Here is a 20,542-nt window from a genome sequence, read left to right on the forward strand (position 1 = left end):
GACTGGTGCTGTGGAAGGTGACTTATCCATGTCTATTTTCGGACTTATAGGACTCGCTCCCCAGAGCTCTGCACAGCTCAAAAGCGGAGGCCCAGAGGCAAAAGTTCAATGAGTCCTTCAAAGAGTCATAGAGAAAGCCAAAAGGAGACTTTCTTCACACCATACATGATTTTATAGACCTCTGTCATATCCTCTCTTTGTCGTCTCTTTTCTAAGTTGAATAAGCTCAGTCTTTTAACTCTCTCCTCATATGGAAGCTCTTCCATACCTCTAATCATTTTGGTTGCCATTCTCTATACTTTTTCTAACTCTAACCTTCACATAACAGAAGGACCAGGGGTCACCCAATGAAATTAATAGGCAGCAGGTTTAACACAAACAAAAGAAAGTACTTCTTCACACAACACACAGTCTACCTGTGGAACTTGTTGCAAGGGGATGTTGTGAAGGCCAAAATTATAATGGGGTTCAAAAAAGAATTAGATAAGTTCATGGAGGATAGGTCTATCAATAGCTATTAGCCAAGATTGTAAGGGATGCAACCCCATGCTCTGGGTTTCCGTAAACCTCTGACTGCCAAAAGCTGGGACTGGACATCAGGGAATGGATCACTCAATGATTGCCTGTTCTGTTCATTCCCTCTGAAGCGTCTGGCACTGGCTGCTATGAGAGACAGGATACTGGGCTAGATGGACCATTGATCTGACCCAGTATGGCCGTTCTTATGAACTGCACACAGATCCCCAATCCAGTTCATACAGCTTAGCCCTGGTCTACACTAGGACTTTAGGTCGAATTTAGCAGTGTTAAATCGATGTAAACCTGCACCCGTCCACACAATGAAGCCCTTTTTTCGACTTAAAGGGCTCTTAAAATCGATTTCCTTACTCCACCCCTGACAAGTGGATTAGCGCTTAAATCGGCCTTGCTGGGTCGAATTTGGGGTTCTGTGGACACAATTCGATGGTATTGGCCTCCGGGAGCTATCCCAGAGTGCTCCATTGTGACCACTCTGGACAGCACTCTCAACTCAGATGCAGTGGCCAGGTAGACAGGAAAAGAACCGCAAACTTTTGAATCTCATTTCCTGTTTGGCCAGCGTGGCAAGCTGCAGGTGACCATGTAGAGCTCGTCAGCAGAGGTGACCATGTCGGAGTCCCAGAATCGCAAAAGAGCTCCAGCATGGACTGAACGGGAGGTACGGGATCTGATCACTGTATGGGGAGAGGAATCCGTGCTATCAGAACTCCGTTCCAGTTTTCGAAATGCCAAAACCTTTGTCAAAATCTCCCAGGGCATGAAGGACAGATGTCATAACAGGGACCCGAAGCAGTGCCGCATGAAACTTAAGGAGCTGAGGCAAGCCTACCAGAAAACCAGAGAGGCGAACGGCCACTCCGGGTCAGAGCCCCAAACATGCCGCTTCTATGATGAGCTGCATGCCATTTTAGGGGGTTCAGCCAGCACTACCCCAGCCATGTTGTTTGACTCCTTCAATGGAGATGGAGGCAACACGGAAGCAGGTTTTGGCGACGAAGAAGACGATGATGATGATGAGGTTGTAGATAGCACACAGCAAGCAAGCGGAGAAACCGGTTTTCCCGACAGCCAGGAACTGTTTCTCACCCTGAACCTGGAGCCAGTACCCCCCAAACTCACCCAAGGCTGCCTCCTGGACCCAGCAGGCGGAGAAGGGACCTCCGGTGAGTGTACCTTTTAAAATACTATACATAGTTTAAAAGCAAGATTGTGAAAGGATTAATTTGCCCTGGCATTCGCGGCTCTCCTGGATGTACTCCCAAAGCCTTTGCAAAAGGTTTCTGGGGAGGGCAGCCTTATTGCGTCCTCCATGGTAGGACACTTTACCACTCCAGGCCAGTAGCACGCACTCGGGAATCATTGTACAACAAAGCATCGCAGTGTATGTTTGCTGGCGTTCAAACAACATCCATTCTTTATCTCTCTGTGTTATCCTCAGGAGAGTGAGATATCATTCATGGTCACCTGGTTGAAATAGGGTGCTTTTCTTCAGGGGACACTCAGAGGTGCCCGTTCCTGCTGGGCTGTTTGCCTGTGGCTGAACAGAAATGTTCCCCGCTGTTAGCCACTGGGAGGGGGGAGGGTTGAGGGGGTAGCCACGCGGTGGGGGGAGGCAAAATGCGACCTTGGAATGAAAGCACATGTGCTATGTATGTAATGTTAACAGCAAGGTTTACCGTGAAAGAGTGTACCCATTGTTCTATAAAATGTGTCTTTTTAAATACCACTGTCCCTTTTTTTTTCTCCACCAGCTGCATATGTTTCAAGGATCACAGGATCTTCTTCTTCCCAGAGGCTAGCGAAGATTAGACGGTGAAAAAAACGCACTCGCGATGAAATGTTCTCTGAGCTCATGCTGTCCTCCCACACTGACAGAGCACAGACGAGTGCGTGGAGGCAGACAATGTCAGAGTGCAGGAAAGCACAAAACGACCAGGAGGAGAGATAGCGGGCTGAAGAGAGTAAGTGGTGGGCTGAAGAGAGGTCTGAAGCTGAAAGGTGGTGGTAGCATGATGAGAGGAGGCAGGATTCAATGCTGAGGCTGCTGGAGGATCAAACTAATATGCTCCAGCATATGGTTGAGGTGCAGGAAAGGCAGAGGAGCACAGACCACCGCTACAGCCCCTGTGTAACCAACTGCCCTTCTCCCCAAGTTTCATAGCTCCTCACCCAGACGCCCAAGAATGCGGTGGGGGGGCCTCCGGCCACCCAGCCATTCCATCCCAGAGGATTGCCCAAGCAACAGAAGGCTGGCATTCAATAAGTTTTAAAGTTTTGCCCACGCTGCCAGGGCCCGTGCTTTGAGAGAAGTCTGTGTCCATGTCCTCATGACTCTCATCACCGCGCTGATGTCGCCTCCTCGCCCGCTTTCGCTTTGCCAGGTTCTGGTGCTGCATATACTGCTGGATAATGCATGTGGTGTTTAATGTGCTCCTAATTGCCAAAGTGATCTGAGCGGGCTCCATGCTTGCCGTGGTATGGCGTCTGCACAGAAAAAAGGCGCGGAACGATTGTCTGCAGTTGCCCCGATGAAGGGAGGGGGTGACTGATGACATGGCTTACAGGGTTGGCTTACAGGGAATTAAAATCAACAAAGGGGGTGGCTTTGCGAGAAACTGAATGGCCCCCTCAAGGTCAGAACTTAAAACCTCAAGGATAGAACTCAAAACTGGGTTTAGCAGTCCATTGATTTCACAGAGGGAGGGAGGAGAAAATGAATACAAAACAAATCTGGTCTATTTCTTGTTTTGAGCCCCTTCATCTATCTTTATACATCTTGCTGGCAGCAGACTGTGCAGCATGACCGCTAGCCATCATCATCTCCTGGGTGCTCGGCAGAAGACTGTGCAGTATGACCACTAGCCATCGTCATCTCCTGGGTGCTTGGCAGCAGACTGTGCAGCATGACCGCTAGCCATCATCATCTCCTGGGTGCTTGGCAGAAGACTGTGCAGTATGACTGCTGGCCGTCGTCTTCTGCTGGCTGCTGATTAAAAGACAGTGCACTGCTGGTAGGACTCAATCGCCATGAGACAAAACTTAAAAGGGAAACGACCTCGCTGAGTCACTCCCATGTTTGCCCAGGCGCCCCTGACCTCATCAAGGTCGGTTAAAAGAGCACCCTGAACTACGTCGACAATGGCTACCAGTCACACGCACTGTCTGCTGCCAAAAGGCAATAAGCTGCTGCTGTGTAGCAATGCAGTACCACGTCTGCCAGCACCCAGGAGACATACAGTGATGGTTACCTGAGCGGGCTCCATGCTTGCCGTGGTATGGCGTCTGCACAGATAACTCAAGAAAAGAGGAGCAAAACGATTGTCTGCCCTTGCTTTCACGGAAGGAGGGAGGGAAGCGGGGCCTGACAATATGTACCCAGAACCACCCGCGGCAATGTTTTAGCCCCATCAGGCACTGGGATTTCTACCCAGAATTCAAATGGGCAGCAGAGACTGCGGGAACTGTGGGATAGCTACCCACAGTGCAACGCTCCGGAAGTCGACGGTTGCCTCGGTACTGTGGACACACTCCGCTGACTACAGGCACTTAGAGCATTTGTGTGGGGACACACACAATTGACTGTATAAAAATGCTTTCTACAAAACCGACTTCTATAAATTCAACCTAATTTCGTAGTGTAGACATACGCTTAGATGCTTGTGCCAAAACATTGCCACTAGTGGCCTAGGGGGTGAATGGTCCCTGTGCAGGCAGCAATGAATGCAAGGCTAGGCGTTGAACACTCCAAAGCTCAGGCCTGGTTGTTTCTGTTGTTTTTGTTTGGCCAATGATGAAAGAGTGGCCAACTGTAAATTTTGAGGCTGGGTAAATTTCTACTTCTCAAAGCCTTCAGCTGGCATTTTCAAAGGGGCTTAATTTTCAAAGGTGCTCAGCTACCATGGACTGTCAGATATCCAGCAAATGGAATAACCTTTAACTTATACCCAACTGGGAAGCAAATTGAGCTGTGTGAACAAATTGATCTGTCTCAGCCCCCAAACTCCTGCTTTTGAAAATCCCACCAGGCACCTACATACCTTTAAAAATCTGGCCCTTCCATGTTCTAAAATCATTGGCATTGACAAAGCCTCAGTTAGTGGCCCAGGCTCCCTATTCAGTGAAGGGAGAAACAGGTGCCTAACAACGGGATCCACACAAGCCAGCATGCGGGGCCCAGAGGCACCTAAGTTAGCCAATGTGAGATGCCAACCAGAAGGGTGTGGGCTAAGCTGTGCCCCTGTTGCAGTGTAAGGTGCCTCAGTCCAGGCAGGCAGGAGGCGTCCATCTTGGCTTATGATCCACAATTGGGAACCCTCTCCTAGGGTCAGGCATATATGGTATTTTTTTGCAACAAGGAGGAACCCCTCCCTCATAACTGTCAGACCAGTGGTTAGGGTACTCACCTGGGATATGGGAGATCCCTGGTTCAAATCCCTCCTCTGCCTGATGAGGAAAAGGGATTTGAAGAGGGATCTGCTACCTCTCAGGTGAGTGCTCTAACCACTGGGCTGTAGGATATTCTGATATGGGGCGCCCTCAATCTGTCCTGTTAAAGCTGTTCCACTTTGGATAAAGAGGTAAAGAGTCACTGGGACAGAGAGAAAGCAAGCGCGAGAATGACTCTCTAGCCTGGTAGTTAGAGCACTCCCCTGGGAGGTGGCAGACCCAAGGTTCAGTCCCCTGCTCCAATGCCTGTGTAATTATTTATTGACAGGAATCCCCTCCTGATAATACCCCATAGCACTGATGATGTGGACATTGGCACTACATCCTTTCTCAGTGCACACCCTTGTCAGTGTTGATCCCTCTCTGCTCCATGCATCAGTGGGGTGTCTAACGCAACTGACACACCAGGTCCCAGAATCCCACTTACAGCCCACAAGGCGAGGAAGCCCTAGAGCCACTGACCTGGGAGCCCATCCCAGGAATTACAGGCTCCCAGGTCCAGGGTAGGGAGCTTGGAAGCCCTGAGAGCCCTGGCTCGAGACAGGTCCTCAGCATTCCCAGGCTCCCTGCTTCTGAGCCACACTCAGAGACAGGGATCCCAGGGCTTTCAGTCTCCCAACTCTGTGGTGGGGAGCCTGGAAGCACTGCCCTGAAGCCATGGACCCTGAGAGAGCGGGCTCCCCAGCTTGGCAGTCAGGCACTGCTCCATGGCCAACCTGCTTTTGCTTCACTGAAAGTTCATGGAACCCCAAAGTTCCTGAGTTCTATGACTCTTTGAGTTCTATGAATCAGCATTTTTGGACAAAACTCTGTTTCACTGGAAAATTTCCATCTAGCTCGATACGTGACCTCCCTGTTATTGTCTCTGCCAGAAGCTGGAGTGAGCTCCACCCTGTATCATTGGAAGAACTGACTGAATACAGCAAAGTCATCCCTGGGTGACTCGTAATGTTACTTTTTCAGAGAATTTGATTCAGCTGAGTTCATGACCCCTGTGTGAATATTCCGGCAATGCAGACAGGAAAGTTGTTGGAATCAATGACATTTAAGCAATGAGATGGGATTTTCAAAGGGGCCTCAGGGATTAATGTGCAGAACTCCCACTGAAAGTCAATAGGAATTGGATGCCTAAATACCTTAGGCCCAGTTGAAAATCCCAGTGTCTTAGGTTGGACTGGCCCTTTAAGGGGAGATGGTCTCATCCACACCTGTGCCCTGTTATTCAGTCCCAGATGATGGGCTTGATTTTGGGGCTGTGGGCGGGTCAGGTGACCAGGCATCATGGGAGGGAGCCTGATCCATCAGAGCAAGGGGCACCAGTGAGTAGGACAGACTCAGGGGAGGTCTGTCTGGAGAAGCTCAGAGTCTGGAATGGGTCTGGCAGAGCACCACTGCTCAGAGAGATCTGAGGAGCAGAGAGAGCTGGACCTGATGCCCTGATCCAAGGGTAAAGACTAGAAGAGGGCACAGGGAGTCTCCTGCAGGGGATCCAGAGGGGACCCAGGGTCAGAGAGGACTTGGGAAGAAGCTCTCCATAGCAGCCAGAGGGGAGGACTGGCTGGAGTGACCTGCACTGCAGGGCAGGAACAAAACCCACAGAGGGAATTAGGAGTCCAGGATGGGTGTAATGGTCTAGTGAGCCTGGAGAAGACAGCCTTGAGAGACTGGCTTTGAGATAAACTTTTATTTTATGTCAATAACCAGACACCAGAAGCAGAGAGAAATTTAAATGCACCAATTGTAGCAGTTTGTTTAATTGGGGAAGGGGAGAAACTGAAGCAGTGGCAAGTCTGAGACCAGTTGGCCCTATCCCTAATCCAACAAAACACTTAAGCATGAGATTAACTTCCAGTTTTCAATGGGACTACTGTGTTTAAATTAAGCACGTCCTGAAGTGGTTTGCTGGATCAGGGCCTTAGTGCAGAATATTCAGTGGAGGGGAGTTTCAAATTCACAACCATGTGTGTTTAGAAAAGATCCTGAGGTCGTGTAAATTCTCAGAGCTTTGTTGACTTCAATGGAGATATAACAATTTACTCCAGCTGAGGACTGGCCCCTTCCTTTTTAAGGAACCTGTGTGTGACAGTTCAACTGATCCGCTCAGGGAAGGGAAACAGAGCATGTTAAAAATATATCCAGTCGAAACAGCTCAAAGTTCAAATGCTGAGTACTTAGGATGAACTGTGTAGATGAGCTGTGGAGTAAGATACTGTCAGAGAAATTCTTTGGTAAATGTTTAATAATTAATCTTTATAAGAAAATCATGCTCTGGGCATAGTCTTGAATAGGAAATGAGTCACAATAATTTCCATAAATTATTCATTATCTATCTATCTAACAGTTCACAATCAAAGAGAAATCTATCATTATGACACAATTAGGTTGCGTGTTAGGACAAAGAATGGTCCTCTCTCTCTGCCTATCTAATCTCAGACTCTGCCTTTGTCTATCGTATGTGTAGTGTACACAACCACGCACAAAGATAGTATTCTAATAGTAATAAAAGGCCAACTTCTGAGATCCTTTCTCAGTTTGGAGGTGACTAGATTTACACTGGATGGCATATGGAATACCAGATCAGTGCATGTGTCAAAGTTCCTTCCCCACCCTGAACTCTTGGGTACAGATGGGGGGACCTGCATGAAAGACCCCCTCAGCTTATTCTTACCAGCTTAGGTTAAAAACTTCCCCAAGGTACAAACTTTGCCTTGTCCTTGAACCCTATGCTGCCATCACCAAACGTATTAAACAAAGAACAGGGAAAGAGCCCACTTGGAGACGTCTTCCCCCAAAATGTCCCCCAAGCCCTACACCCCCTTTCCTGGGGAAGGCTTGATAAAAATCCTCACCAATTTGTACAGGTGAACACAGACCCAAACCCTTGGATCTTAAGAACAATGAAAAATCAATCAGGTTCTTAAAAGAAGACTTTTAATTAAAGAAAAGATAAAAGAATCACCTCTGTAAAATCAGGATGGTAAATACCTTACAGGGTAATCAGATTCAAAACATAGAGAATCCCTCTAGGCAAAACCTTAAGTTACAAAAAGACACAAAAACAGGAATATACATTCCATTCAGCACAGCTATTTTACCCGCCATTTAACAAAAGGAAATCTAACGCATTTCTAGCTAGATTACTTACTAACTTTACAGAGTTTCTGAGCTGCATTCCTGATCTGTTCCTGGCAAAAGCATCAAACAGACAGACAGACAGACCCTTCGTTCCTCCCCCCCTCCAGCTTTAAAAGTATCTTGTCTTCTCATTGGTCATTTTGGTCAGGTGCCAGCGAGGTTATCTTAGCTTCTTAACTCTTTACAGGTGAAAGGTTTTGCCTCTGGCCAGGAGGGATTTTATAGCACTGTATACAGAAAGGTGGTTACCCTTCCCTTTATTTTTATGACAGCATGTAATGGCATTTTTCCATTTACACGAAATTATAACAAAACTACCCCAGCCAAATAACTTGCACCAGTGTTTATGTTACTACTGAACTTAGTCCCATGTCTTTGGTCCAAGAACTTGTCAGTAGTAAACTGGTGATGCAAATTGAGCTACTCTGCATTAGCTCTGGTTTAGCTGAGATGGGAATCTCACCCTTACATGTCTGTTGCATTCACTTTCTCCAGGCTGCCTTTAGCCCCACTTGGATCCTTGTGTGTACAGACCATTGACCAAATCATGATTCCTTTGAAGTGAGTGGCTAAATTCCAGTTACTTCAATGGGGATCAAAATTTGGCCTTGTTATCCAGAGTCTGATTGTCTTTAGGAAACATTGCAAAACCTTCCTCTTAAATAAGCCGTTCAACAACAGCAAGAATGACACAACATTGATTTATGCAGTGGTGTTTTAGCCATGTTGGTCCCAGGATACTAGAGAGACAAGGTGAATGAGGTAAGATCTTTTATTCCTCAACTTCTGTTGGTGAGAGAGACAAGCTTTTAAGTTTACACAGCGCTCTTCTTCAGTTCTAGGAAATGTACTCAGGGTGTTACAGCTAAATAAAAATTGGAACAGATTGTTTAGTGTAAGTAGTTAACACATATTTCAAGGGACCATTCAAGGTGAATTGGCCTGTTGACGACACAGGGTATCATCAGACAGTTACAAACCATACTCAATAGGGACCACGTCCTGAAAGAAATACTTCCAGAACTCCCTGTTCTGGCCTTCAAACAGCCTTCCAACCTCTCCAAGCTCATCCTCAGAAGCAAGCTCCTCACAGACCAGGACACACCAACTCAAAGCGACACCAGACCTTACCAGAACAACAGATACAAAACCTGCAGACATATCTCCACTGCTGTGATGATCAGCGCCCCCCACAAAACACCTGTCAAGATCCATGGGTCCTACACATGCCTATCACAACGTGGTATGCCTCATCCAGTGCACTAAATGCCTCAATAACAATTATGTGGGTGAAACCAGACAATCACTACGCTCTCGAAAGAACTCACACAGGAAAATGATAACAGACAAAAACACCCTATTGCCTGTGAGTGAACACTTTTCATAAAGTGATCATTCTATATCTGATCTCTCAGTCCTTCTCCCAGAGGAAACTTGCACAACACCTTCAAGGGATGAGCCTGGGAGCTTAAATTCATAACTTTGCTAGATCCTAAAAATCATGGACTGAATAGAGACACTGGATTTATGGCTTATTACAACAATCTGTAATCCACTAACAACCCCATCCCCTGCCTCCTTCCCTATGACTGGAGACGTGTTAATGGGTAACTTACTTACACTGATATAAACCTATAATAACTCCATTGATTTAGTGGAGCAAGTGTGGATTTACCACTATAAATACAGCATTTTGCATAAAAAAATCACACACCATATTCTTATGGGGACAATAACAGAGTATCATCAATTGATTGTGTTTGTAAAGAAACACAGATAAAACCATGTTCATAAGAGAAATATAGACATTTTATTCTTTGTGAATAATCTCCACCCAGTCAGTTTCCTCAGGGAAGCTTTGATTTCCTTGTTCCTCATGCTGTAGATGATCGGATTCATCACTGGCGGCAGCACGGAATAAAGAACAGCCACCATGAGATCCAGACCTGATGGAGAGCTGGAGGTGGGTTTCAGATATGCAAAGATGCCAGTGGAAACAAACAAGGAAACCACAATGAGGTGAGGGAGGCAGGTGGATAGGGCTTTATGCCTACTCTGCTCAGAGGGGATTCTCAGCACTGTTTGCAAGATCTGAGTATATGACACAATTAAAAAAACAAAACAGCTTGAGCCTAAGCATGCACTCAAGATGAGTACCTCAACTTCACCAAGGTATGTGTCAGAGCAGGCGAGCTTAAGTAGCTGAGGGATTTCACAGAAGAACTGATCCACCATGTTGCCTCCACAGAAGGAGATTGCAAATGTGTTCCTGGTGTGCAGTGAAGAATAGATAGTTACACCGATCCAGGCACTGGCTGCCATTTGGACACAAGCTCTCCTGTTCATTATAGTCTCATAGTGCAGTGGTTTGCAGATGGCGACGTATCGATCGTATGCCATGATGGTGAGTAAGGCGAAGTTGGCTACAGCAAAGAAGACGAGGAAAAAGACTTGGGCAACACATCCAGAATAGGAAATGGACCTGGTGTTCATGAGGGAATTAGCCATGGACTTGGGGATGGTGACAGAGATGGTACCAAGGTCCAGGATGGACAAATTCATCAGGAAGAAGTACATGGGGCTGTGAAGGTGGTGGTCAAGAGCTATGACTATGATGATGAGAAGATTCCCTGTCAGGACTGCCAGGTAAAGCACTAGAAACACCACAAAGTGCAAAATCTGCAGCTCCCGAATGTCAGAGAATCCCAGGAGAAGGAACTCAGTTATGTTGGTTTGGTTGGACATTTTCTTTCTTAGTTCATCGTGTCCTGCCTGTGGAGGGAAAGACAAGGAAAATGGCCAGGATTATAGTGAGAGAGGGAATGACTCCGATTCCCCTCTCCATAATATCTCATTATGTAAATGTCAAAGGTGCACAGCATTCATCACTTCTATTGACTGGAGTAGTGAGGGCTCCTCACTGCTCACAACCAGAGCACAACTCTGGTGCGTTATCACGGGAGTGTAAATTGGCATCGCTCCCTTAAAGTCAATGTAGCTGGGGTCAGTTTACTCCATCTGAGGATCTGGCCTAATATGTGGCTTGATCAAATGCAGTATGGAGGATGGAACAAAACACAACCCAAATCCAAGAATGTTAGCCAACATTGTGCCCCTATTGCTACAGACACCAACTAAAATGCCCACACAGTCTGATTCCCACTTTTCTGGGAAATGCGGTGTAGACTCATCCGGAGTCCCACATGGCAGCTCGTCTGTGATGATTCCACCCCAATACCACACAGATGGCCTGCTGCCTGTTTACACATTGATTTATGGCACCACATTGTAGCTGCATTTCCATCTCTGGGCGATGATGGGCTAGTAGAGTCGCTCAGTTACTGCTAGGTTGTATTGTTTCCCTCTGTGACTTTATCTCTGTATTGTGTAGGTCAGTGGCAGTCAGGAGACTTGGGTTCTGCTCTTGGCTCCACCACAGCCTCTCCTGCCCGGCCTTCCATACAGTTTTGCAACCCCCATGTGGCCCTTGGGCCAAAAAGTTTGCCCAGATTTAGGCTGAAATTGTTTGGTTCTCACAACCTCAATGAAAAGTCAATTTTTTCTGATGAAATTTTTTTAAAAAAATCTGATCTCTAGATGTCTGCATAATTTGATAGTTAAAGTCTCAAAGAGTTCTAATGACAATTCATATTTCTGATATTAAATTTTCCCTGTACATTAATACTCTAACATATTTAATTGAAATAGAAAACTTACTTTCATAGACTCATAGAATCATAGAAGTGGAAGGGACCTCGAGAGATCATCTAGTCCAGTCCCCTGCACTCATGGCAGGACTAAGTATTATCTAGACCAGAGGTGGGCAAACTTTTTGGCCCAAGGGCCACATGGTAGTTGCAAAACTGTATGGAGGGCAGGGTAGGGGAGGCTGTGCCTCCTCAAACAGCCTGACCCCTGCCCCTATCCGCCCTCTCCCACTTCCAGCCCCCTGACTGCCCCCCTCAGAATCCCCGACCCATCCAACCCCCCTGCTCCTTGTTCCCTGACCGCCCCCTCCCGAGACGCCCGCCCCTAATCGCCCCCCCAGGACCCCAGCCCCAATCCAACCCCCACTGTTCTTTGTCCCCTGACTGCCCCCTGGGACCCTCTGCCCCTAACCAACCCCCCAGCACCCCAACCCCTATCCAACCCCCCCTGTTCCCTGTCCCCTAACTGACCCGACCCCTATCCACACCCCCACCCCCTGACAGGTCACCCGGGACTCCCACGCTTATCCAACCCTCCCCACCCCGTTCCCCGGCCACTGACTGGCCCCCCCAAATCTCTGCCCACTGTCCCCTGACTGTCCCCCAGGACCCCCGCAGGAGTGCTCTGCCCCACCGCCCAGAGCGCTGCCTGCACAGCAGTGTGGTTGCGGGGGAGGGAGAACAGCAGGGGAGGGGCCAGGGCTAGCCTCCCTGGCTGTGAGTTCAGGGGCTGGGCAGGATGGTCCCGTGGGCCAGATGTGGCCCGCTGGCCGTAGTTTGCCCACCCTGATCTAGACTATCCCTGACAGGTGTTTGTCTAACCTGCTCTTAAAAATCTCCAATGAAGGAGGTACCACAACCTCCCTAGGCAATTTATTCCAGTGCTTAACCACTCTGACAGTTAGGAAGTTTTTTCCTAATGTCCAACCTAAACCTTCCTTGCTGCAATTTAAAACCATTGCTTCTTGTCCTATCCTCAGAGATTAAGAGGAACAATTTCTCTCCCTCCTCCTTGTAACAACCTTTTATGTACTTGAAAACTGTTATCAGGTCCCCTCTCAGTCTTCTCTTCTCCAGACTAAACGAACCATTTTTTTTTTTCAATCTTCACTCATAAGTCATGTTTTCTAGACCTTTGATAATTTTTGTTGCTTTTCTCTGGACTTTCTCTAATTTGTCCACATCTTTCCTGAAATGTGGCGCCCAGAACTGGACACACTACTCCAGTTGAGGCCTAATCAGCACAGAGTAGAGCAGAAGAATTACTTCTCATGTCTTGCTTACAACACTCCTGCTAAAACATCTCAGAATGAGATTTGCTTTTTTTGTAACAGTGTTGCACTTTTGACTCATATTTAGCTTGTTATCCACTATGACTCCCAGATTCCTTTCCACAGTACTCCTCCCTGGGCAGTCATTTGCCATTGTGTATGTGTGCAACTAATTGTTCCTTCCTAAGTGGAGAACTTTGCATTTGTCCTCATTGAATTTCATCCTATTTACTTCAGACCATTTCTCTAGTTTGTCCAGATAATTTTGAATTATAACCCTATCCACTTGCAACCCCTCCCAGCTTGGTATCATCTGCAAACTTTATAAGTGTACTCTCTATGCCATTATCTAAATCATTGATGAAGATATTGAACAGAACCAGACCCAGAACCGATCCCTGTGGGACCCCACTCGTTACGCCCCTCCAGCATGACTGAACCACTCATAACTACTCTCTGGGAACAGTTTTCCAACCAGTTATGCACCCACCTTATAGTAGCTCCATCTAGGTTGTATTTCCCTAGTTTGTTTATGAGAAGGTCATGCGAGACAGTATTAAAAGCCTTACTAAAGTCAAGATATACCACATCTATCGATTCTTCCCTATCCACACGGCTTTTTACCCTGTCAAAGAAAGCTATCAGGTTGTTTGACAGGATTTGTTCTTGACAAACCCATACTGACTGTTACTTATCACCTCATTATTGTCTAGATGTTTGCAAATTGATCGCTTAATTATTTGCTCCTTTATCTTTCTGGGTACAGAATTTAAGCTGACTGGTCTGTAATTCCCTGGATTATCCTTATTTCCCTTTTTATAGATGGGCACTATATTTGCCCTTTTCCAGTCTTCTGGAATCTCTCCCATCTTCCATGACTTTTCAAAGATAATCACTAATGGCTCAGATATCTCCTCAGTCAGCTCCTTGAGTATTCTAGGATGCATTTCATCAGGCCCTGGTCACTTGAAGACATCTAATATGTCTAAGTAATTTTTAACTTGTTCTTTCCCTATCTTAGCCTCTGATCCTACCTCATTTTCACTGCATTCACTATGTTAGACGTCCAATCGCCACCAACCTTCTTGGTGAAAACTGAAACAATGAAGTCATTGAACACCTCCTCCATTTCCACATTTTCTGTTTTTGTTTTTCCCCCCTCATTGAGTAATGGGCCTACCCTGTCCTTAGTCTTCCTCTTGCTTCTAATGTATTTGTAGAATGTTTTCTTTTTACCCTTTATGTCCCCAGCTAGTTTGATCTCGTTTTGTGCCTTGACCTTTCTAATTTTGTCCCTACACACTTGTGATATTTGTTCATATTCATCCTTTGTAATTTGACCTAGTTTTCACTTTTTGTAGGACTCTTTTTTGAGTTTTAGATCATTGAAGATCTCCTGGTTAAGCCAGGGTAGTCTCTTGCCATACTTCTTATCTTTCGTACACAATGGGATAGTTAGCTCTTGTGCCCTTAATAATGTCTCTTTGAAAAACTGCCAACTGTCTTCTATTATTTTTCCCCTTAGACTTGTTTCCCATGGGATTTTACCTACCAACTCCCTGAGTTTGCTAAAAAGTCTGCCTTCCTGAAATCCATTGTCTTTATTGTGCTGTTGTAGATAAATCTCTGCATTAAGCATCTTCACATAACTTTCATATGACTTTGTATTATGCCTCTATTTTCCTACAACTTTGTATCAGATCCTTATATAGAAAACTTTGTATTGAGCCTTGGTATAATGTTAAAAATGTCTTTTTGCTAGAAGTAGAATAAGATCTCTCCCTCCCGCCCCCCCGTTAATCAATTGACCTGTTGAATGAACGAGGTGTGAATGGGTAAGGCGTGGAAGGCAAGCACCTCCAGATAGCTGCAACAGTTGGAGAGGAGATGGAAGCCAGACCCAAGAACAATAAAACTTGTCAAGTGGGCTCACTAAAGAAGATCAGACATATTGAAGGCCTTGGGAGTTAGAAGCGATCACCTTCTTTTGAAAATACCCTCTTTGAAAATAAATGTGGCAGCATTAAGACAACACCCAGAAGGAAGCAGCACAAAGGACCAATGGACACAGACACAGATTTCGTATTTGGCATAGATTTGCATGACAGGGAAGCTGCTATAAATATGAGGTGTCTTGCAGAGGACTCCAAGTCAACATCGGAGGATCGATCCGGATCGACAGAAGCCCTGCTCCACCCCTCCCACATCTAATTCACCTGGCCAGTGAAGTTAAGGGAAGCAACTAGTTGGTAACAACAACAAGATGGAGTGTGCTTGTGTGTGTATGTGAGTGCATGAGTGTAATATATACCACATGCATATGATAGAGTATTGATTAATACAGGTATTACCAATAAATGTGGTGCTTTGCCTTATTCCCCCTGAAAAGATCCTGTGCAGTACTTTAAGCACAACACTGTTTTTCCTCCTACCATTGCTTAGAATCATGAACTCTACCATTTCATGATCACTTTCACCCAAGACACCTTCCACTTTCAAATTCTCAACCAGTTCCTCCCTATTTGTCAAAATCAAATCTAGAACAGCCTCTCCCCTAGTAGCTTTCTCCACCTTCTGAAATAAAAAATTGTCTCCAATGCATTCCAAGAACTTGTTGGATAATCTGTGCTCTGCTGTGTTATTTTCCCAACAGATGTCTGGGTAGCTGAAGTCCCCCATCACCACCAAGTCCTGTGCTTTGGATGATTTTGTTAGTTGTTTAAAAAAAGCTTCATCCACCTCTTCTACCTGGTTAGGTGGTCTGTAGTAGACCCCTACCATGACATTGCCCTTGTTTTTTACCCCTTTTATCCTTACCCAGAGACTTTCAACAAGTCTGTCTCCTATTTCCATCTCAACTTCAGTTCAAGTGTATACATTTTTAATATATAAGGCAACACCTCCTCCGTTTTTCCCTGCCTGTCCTTCCTGACCAACTGTACCCTTCTATACCAATATTCCAGTCATGTGTATTATCCCACCAAGTCTCCATGATGTCAGCTATGTCATAGTTGTTTTTATTTACTAGCATTTTGAGTTCTTCCTGCTTATTCCCCATATTTCTCACATTAGTATACAGACATCTAAGATACTGATTTGATTCTCCCTCCGCCAGTTATGTCTTGTCTCTCCCTTATTTCTGCTATAGCAGCCCATGCTTCCCCCAGATTCCGACACTTCTCCCAGGTCTCCATGTTTTTGACTTACCTGTGGGCTTTGGTCACCTGCCCCCGTTGAACCTAGTTTAAAGCCCTCCTCACTAGGTTAGCCAGTCCGTATCCAAATATGCTCTTGCCTTTCTTCTTTATCCCAATTTGCAGTGCATTTGATCTTGCAGTGTTAGGAATCATTGGTGATTATCTATCTATCTAATCTATCTATCTATCTATGCATCCACTGCCAGGATTGTTTGGTTCTCTCTCTTTCCGAAAGCCCCTCCCAGCTCTAGAGCTGATGCTGCTTGTGCAAGCTTCAGATACGGTCACACCCAGGATGTTCATGTTCTGGGGCTAAATAGCTGACTCCAGTCTCTAGGGCTGTGAGCCCAGGTCTGCTCTCACCTCTGGATCAAACCACCCTGACAACCTGCACTAGCTGATCCTAACCCCACAGAGTGGGAACAGTACCTGCCCTGGATCTCACAGGATGGCAACATCCCTGGAAGGATCCTTGGCTAAAAACAAGGCAGGGCTGAGTCACAAAGGGGGTCCCCACAGGATGGCAAAATAAAATATAAATTTGTAGCACAGACATGTGACCTACAATAGCTAAGAGCCTAGTGGCACCAGAGTCTCAGCTGGCCTGCCCTTCCTTCCTGTTCCTTCCTGCCTGTTCCTTCATTAACTCCACATAATTACCTCTGAGTGAGCAGAGATGTTTTTCTCCTGCATTGCACCAGCAGCTCTTGGGATGCAGCCACCAGAGGAACCCACAGCTCAGGCTGCCCTGGCTGCTTGAAGTTCCTCACTAAGAGACAAACACTAAAAACTAAGGACCAGGTCCTGAGCTGGTGTAAATTGATGGTGTAAAGTTCCATTGACTTCAGAGTAGCAAGGGCTGTTTACACCAGTTGGGATCTGATTCATTTACTTCCATGGAGCTACATCCATTTACACCATCTGGGAATCTGGCCCATGATGCAGTTTCCAATCCATATTCTTTGCCTGTGAAACTGAACCAAAGAAGAGTCAAAAGTTCATAATCAGTCTGCTCTTTCCTAGTACTTTATCCATTGAGATTAGTTACAAGGGTAATTTGTAGGGGTGACAGAGTGATTCATTACCACTTGGGACAGAACTCTGGAGGAATTCTGTGTTGTGGAGATTTTCTGTATCTGATCTTCAACTTCTCTTGGGATGAATGGCCCAGCTTTCTTTCTTTCTTTCTTTCTTTCTTTCTCAGTAGTTCCATTTTTTTTTTCCTTTTTGCAGACAACACTAAAATAAAAGGCTCCTTTGGCTGCAAATGCAATGTTTAAAAGTGTTAAATTCACACTAGACATTCATGTCAGAGAATGAAATACAAAGGGCCAGATCCCCAGTGGGTATAAATCAGCCCTAGATCTATTGGAATCAATGGTTCAGATCCCCAGCTAGTTCAAATCAGTATAGCACCACTGGAGTGGATGGGTCAGAGCCCCAGTTTTTGTAAATCACCTCTGGCTGCCTTGGAGTCAAAGGGTCCAGATCCCCAAACAGCTGTTGTGTAAATCAGCCCCAGCCCCACTGAAGTCAATCAGACCAGTTCCTCAGCTGATGTAAATTGGCAGAGTGCTATGGAACTAGGCCAGGTTACTCGGATTGAATATATGTGCCGTGATGTTTAGCGTATTGTTTATTCCTTTATCTGAGATTTTCATTGCTGGACATCACAATATCATTTTAATGATCATGGAATATTCCAATAACATTGTTAATAGAAACCTGTGAGATGGGTACCCAGCCAGTAAATGAACTGATGAATATTATTACTACACAGCAACACCCCTATAGTGAAGTTTGCGCCAGGACTTCTGCTTAAAATTCCACCTTTCTTTAAAAAAATGATACTCTTAGTCAAAGTTCTTTGACATTTAATGTGCCTTAGGAGGGTGCAGGGTAGGGTTAATGACCCCAAATTTGGGTCACCTGAGCTAAGGGTTGTGGAGGTATAAGCCCAGTTAAAAGTTTCTAGGTTTGTTCATTTTGCTTAGAGCTAGAGATCAAACTATTAATGTGATGTTGGTCAAAATGGTCTCAAGCTGTTGAGTTTTACCCAATGTAGTGCATGGCCCCCACTAAATCTTTGGGGGACTCAAATTGAGAATGAAATTTAAGAAAATGTGCACATTTTACTGTGTGCTTGTGCCAGTACAGAAGGAGGGCTAGAGGGTTTCCTTTCCTTTCCATTCTGTAGCTCATTAAAGCTCATTTTTTTTGTAAGTGCACTAAAAGCTGAATGGTTACTCGGATTGCTCTGAAATTTGGTGTGCCTCAGGCAGGCATGGCGTGTCATTAGAGTTCCAAATTTGTTGTCATTTGGCTAAGGACTTCCAGAGTTATAAGCCCCTCCATAACTCCCATTTTCCTTCTGCTGCCTTATACTGTTAAACTGCAAGACACTAATGACTAGATCAATCACAGACCTCATTGTGATTGATGGCTGTGAACTCACCCTTCAATTAACATAACTAACAATTAGTTAACCAAAAGCCCTCACCTAAGACAAGAGTAGTTTTGGGCTGAATGGCAGGAAGTTGTTATAGTTTGAGTCCTGGGTGGCAATTTTTTTTTTTTTTTGTGAGGGGAGGAATGTAATCAAAGCTTTTGGGTGACAAATTAGACATGTTCATGCTTCCTGAGAGGGGAGGGGTAATTAGGGGGCAGAGAAGTAGGGGAAAGGGGGAAGAGGGGTTTGGGACTGCAGCAAGGGGAGAGTGTTATGGGTAGGGGGATAAATGGGGAAGGTTCGTAGGTGGGGAGAAAGGTGGGGGATCAAATGAGGGAGGCATAGCACCCCTTTGCTCTGGCAGTGCGCCCCAACCCCTGCACCTTCAACTCAGTCACTGCACCCAACCCCTGCACCGCCAGCTCTGCCAGTGCACACCCGACTCCCTGCACCCTACAGCTCTACCAATGTACCCCAGTCCCCTGCACCCCCCAGATCTGCCAGTGCCACCCAACCCTGCTACACCCCACATTGCCAGTGCACCCCACCCCCCCACCCCATGCTCCCAGCTCTGAGAATGCACCCCAACCCATGCACCACCCCTGCACACATCCACCAGTTCTCTTAAGCCAGGTCTACACTACAGTCCTATATTGATATAAATACATCACTTAGGGATGTGAAAAATCCACACCCCTGAGTGATGTAGTTATACTGACCTAATCCCCAATTTAGACAGCACTAGGTTGGTGGGAGAGCTTCTCCCATTGACATAGCTACTGCCTCTCACATAGGAGCATCTTCAGTTAAGTGCTACAGCATCGCAGCTGCGCCGATGCAGCATTTTAAGTGTAGACCTGTCTTTTCACTGTGAGCTCCCTGGACCACGGACTGTCTCTGTTACTATAGTGGTGCAGCAGCACTGTTACGGTTATAGTTCAGGTTAGAATCATAGAATATCAGGGTTGGAAGGGACCTCAGGAGGTCATCTAGTCCAACCCCCTGCTCAAAGCAGGACCAATCCCCAATCAAATCATCCCAGCCAGGGCTTTGTCAAGCCTGACCTTAAAAACCTCTAAGGATGGAGATTCCACCACCTCCCTAGAGAACCCATTCCGGTGCTTCACCACCCTCCTAGTGAAATAGTGTTTCCTAATATCCAACCTAGACTTCCCCCACTGCAATTTGAGACCATTGCTCCTTGTTCTGTCATCTGCCATCACTGAGAACAGCCTAGCTCCATCCTCTTTGGAACCCCCCTTCAGGTAGTTGAAGGCTTCTATCAAATCCCCCCTCACTCTTCTCTTCTGCAGACTAAATAACCCCAGATCCCTCAGCCTGTCCTCGTAAGTCATGTGCCCCAGCCCCCTAATCATTTCCGTTGCCTTCTGCTGAACTCTCTCCAGTTTGTTCACATCCTTTCTGTCATAAATATAATGGGAAGGGTAACCACCTTTCTGTCCACTAGTGCTATAAAATCCCTCCTGGCCAGAGGCAAAACCCTTTCACCTGTAAAGGGTTAAGAAGCTAAGATAACCTCGCTGGCACCTGACCAAAATGACCAATGAGGAGGCAAGATACTTTCAAAGCTGGAGGGGGGGAGACAAAGGGTCTGTCTGTCTGTGTGATGCTTTTGCGGGGAACAGATCAGGAATGCAGCTCAGAACTCCTGTAAAAAGTTAGTAAGTAATCTAGCTAGAAATGTGTTAGATTTCTTTTGTTTAATGGCTGGTAAAATACGCTGTGCTGAATGGAATGTATATTCCTGTTTTTGTGTCTTTTTGTAACTTAAGGTTT

At 46.0% G+C, this 20,542-nt stretch overlaps 1 protein-coding gene and 1 long non-coding RNA gene across 2 annotated transcripts; both read right to left on the minus strand.

Annotated features, from left to right (window-relative positions):
- Positions 1–1,946: 1,946 nt before the first annotated feature.
- LOC122462915 lies at positions 1,947–15,659 on the minus strand. The gene is made up of 3 exons (XR_006285820.1): positions 15,517–15,659; positions 7,422–7,426; positions 1,947–1,959 (listed from the first exon to the last, which is right to left on the minus strand). It is a non-coding gene; the product is annotated as an uncharacterized LOC122462915 (long non-coding RNA).
- LOC102930837 (olfactory receptor 14A16-like) lies at positions 9,910–10,881 on the minus strand. Its single transcript, XM_007053859.4, has one exon. It carries the CDS (start codon positions 10,864–10,866, stop codon positions 9,910–9,912), a length of 957 nt encoding a protein of 318 aa, XP_007053921.3. The 5' UTR covers positions 10,867–10,881.
- Positions 15,660–20,542: the final 4,883 nt, after the last annotated feature.

The sequence above is a fragment of the Chelonia mydas genome, chromosome 14 (genome assembly GCF_015237465.2).
Source record: "Chelonia mydas isolate rCheMyd1 chromosome 14, rCheMyd1.pri.v2, whole genome shotgun sequence".
NCBI lineage: Eukaryota > Metazoa > Chordata > Testudines > Cheloniidae > Chelonia > Chelonia mydas.

What these genes read in the sequence shown, in the direction of transcription:
- LOC102930837 (XM_007053859.4), bottom strand. Translation starts at nt 10,866, where the DNA reads ATGTCCAACCAAACCAACATAACTGAGTTCCTTCTCCTGGGATTCTCT.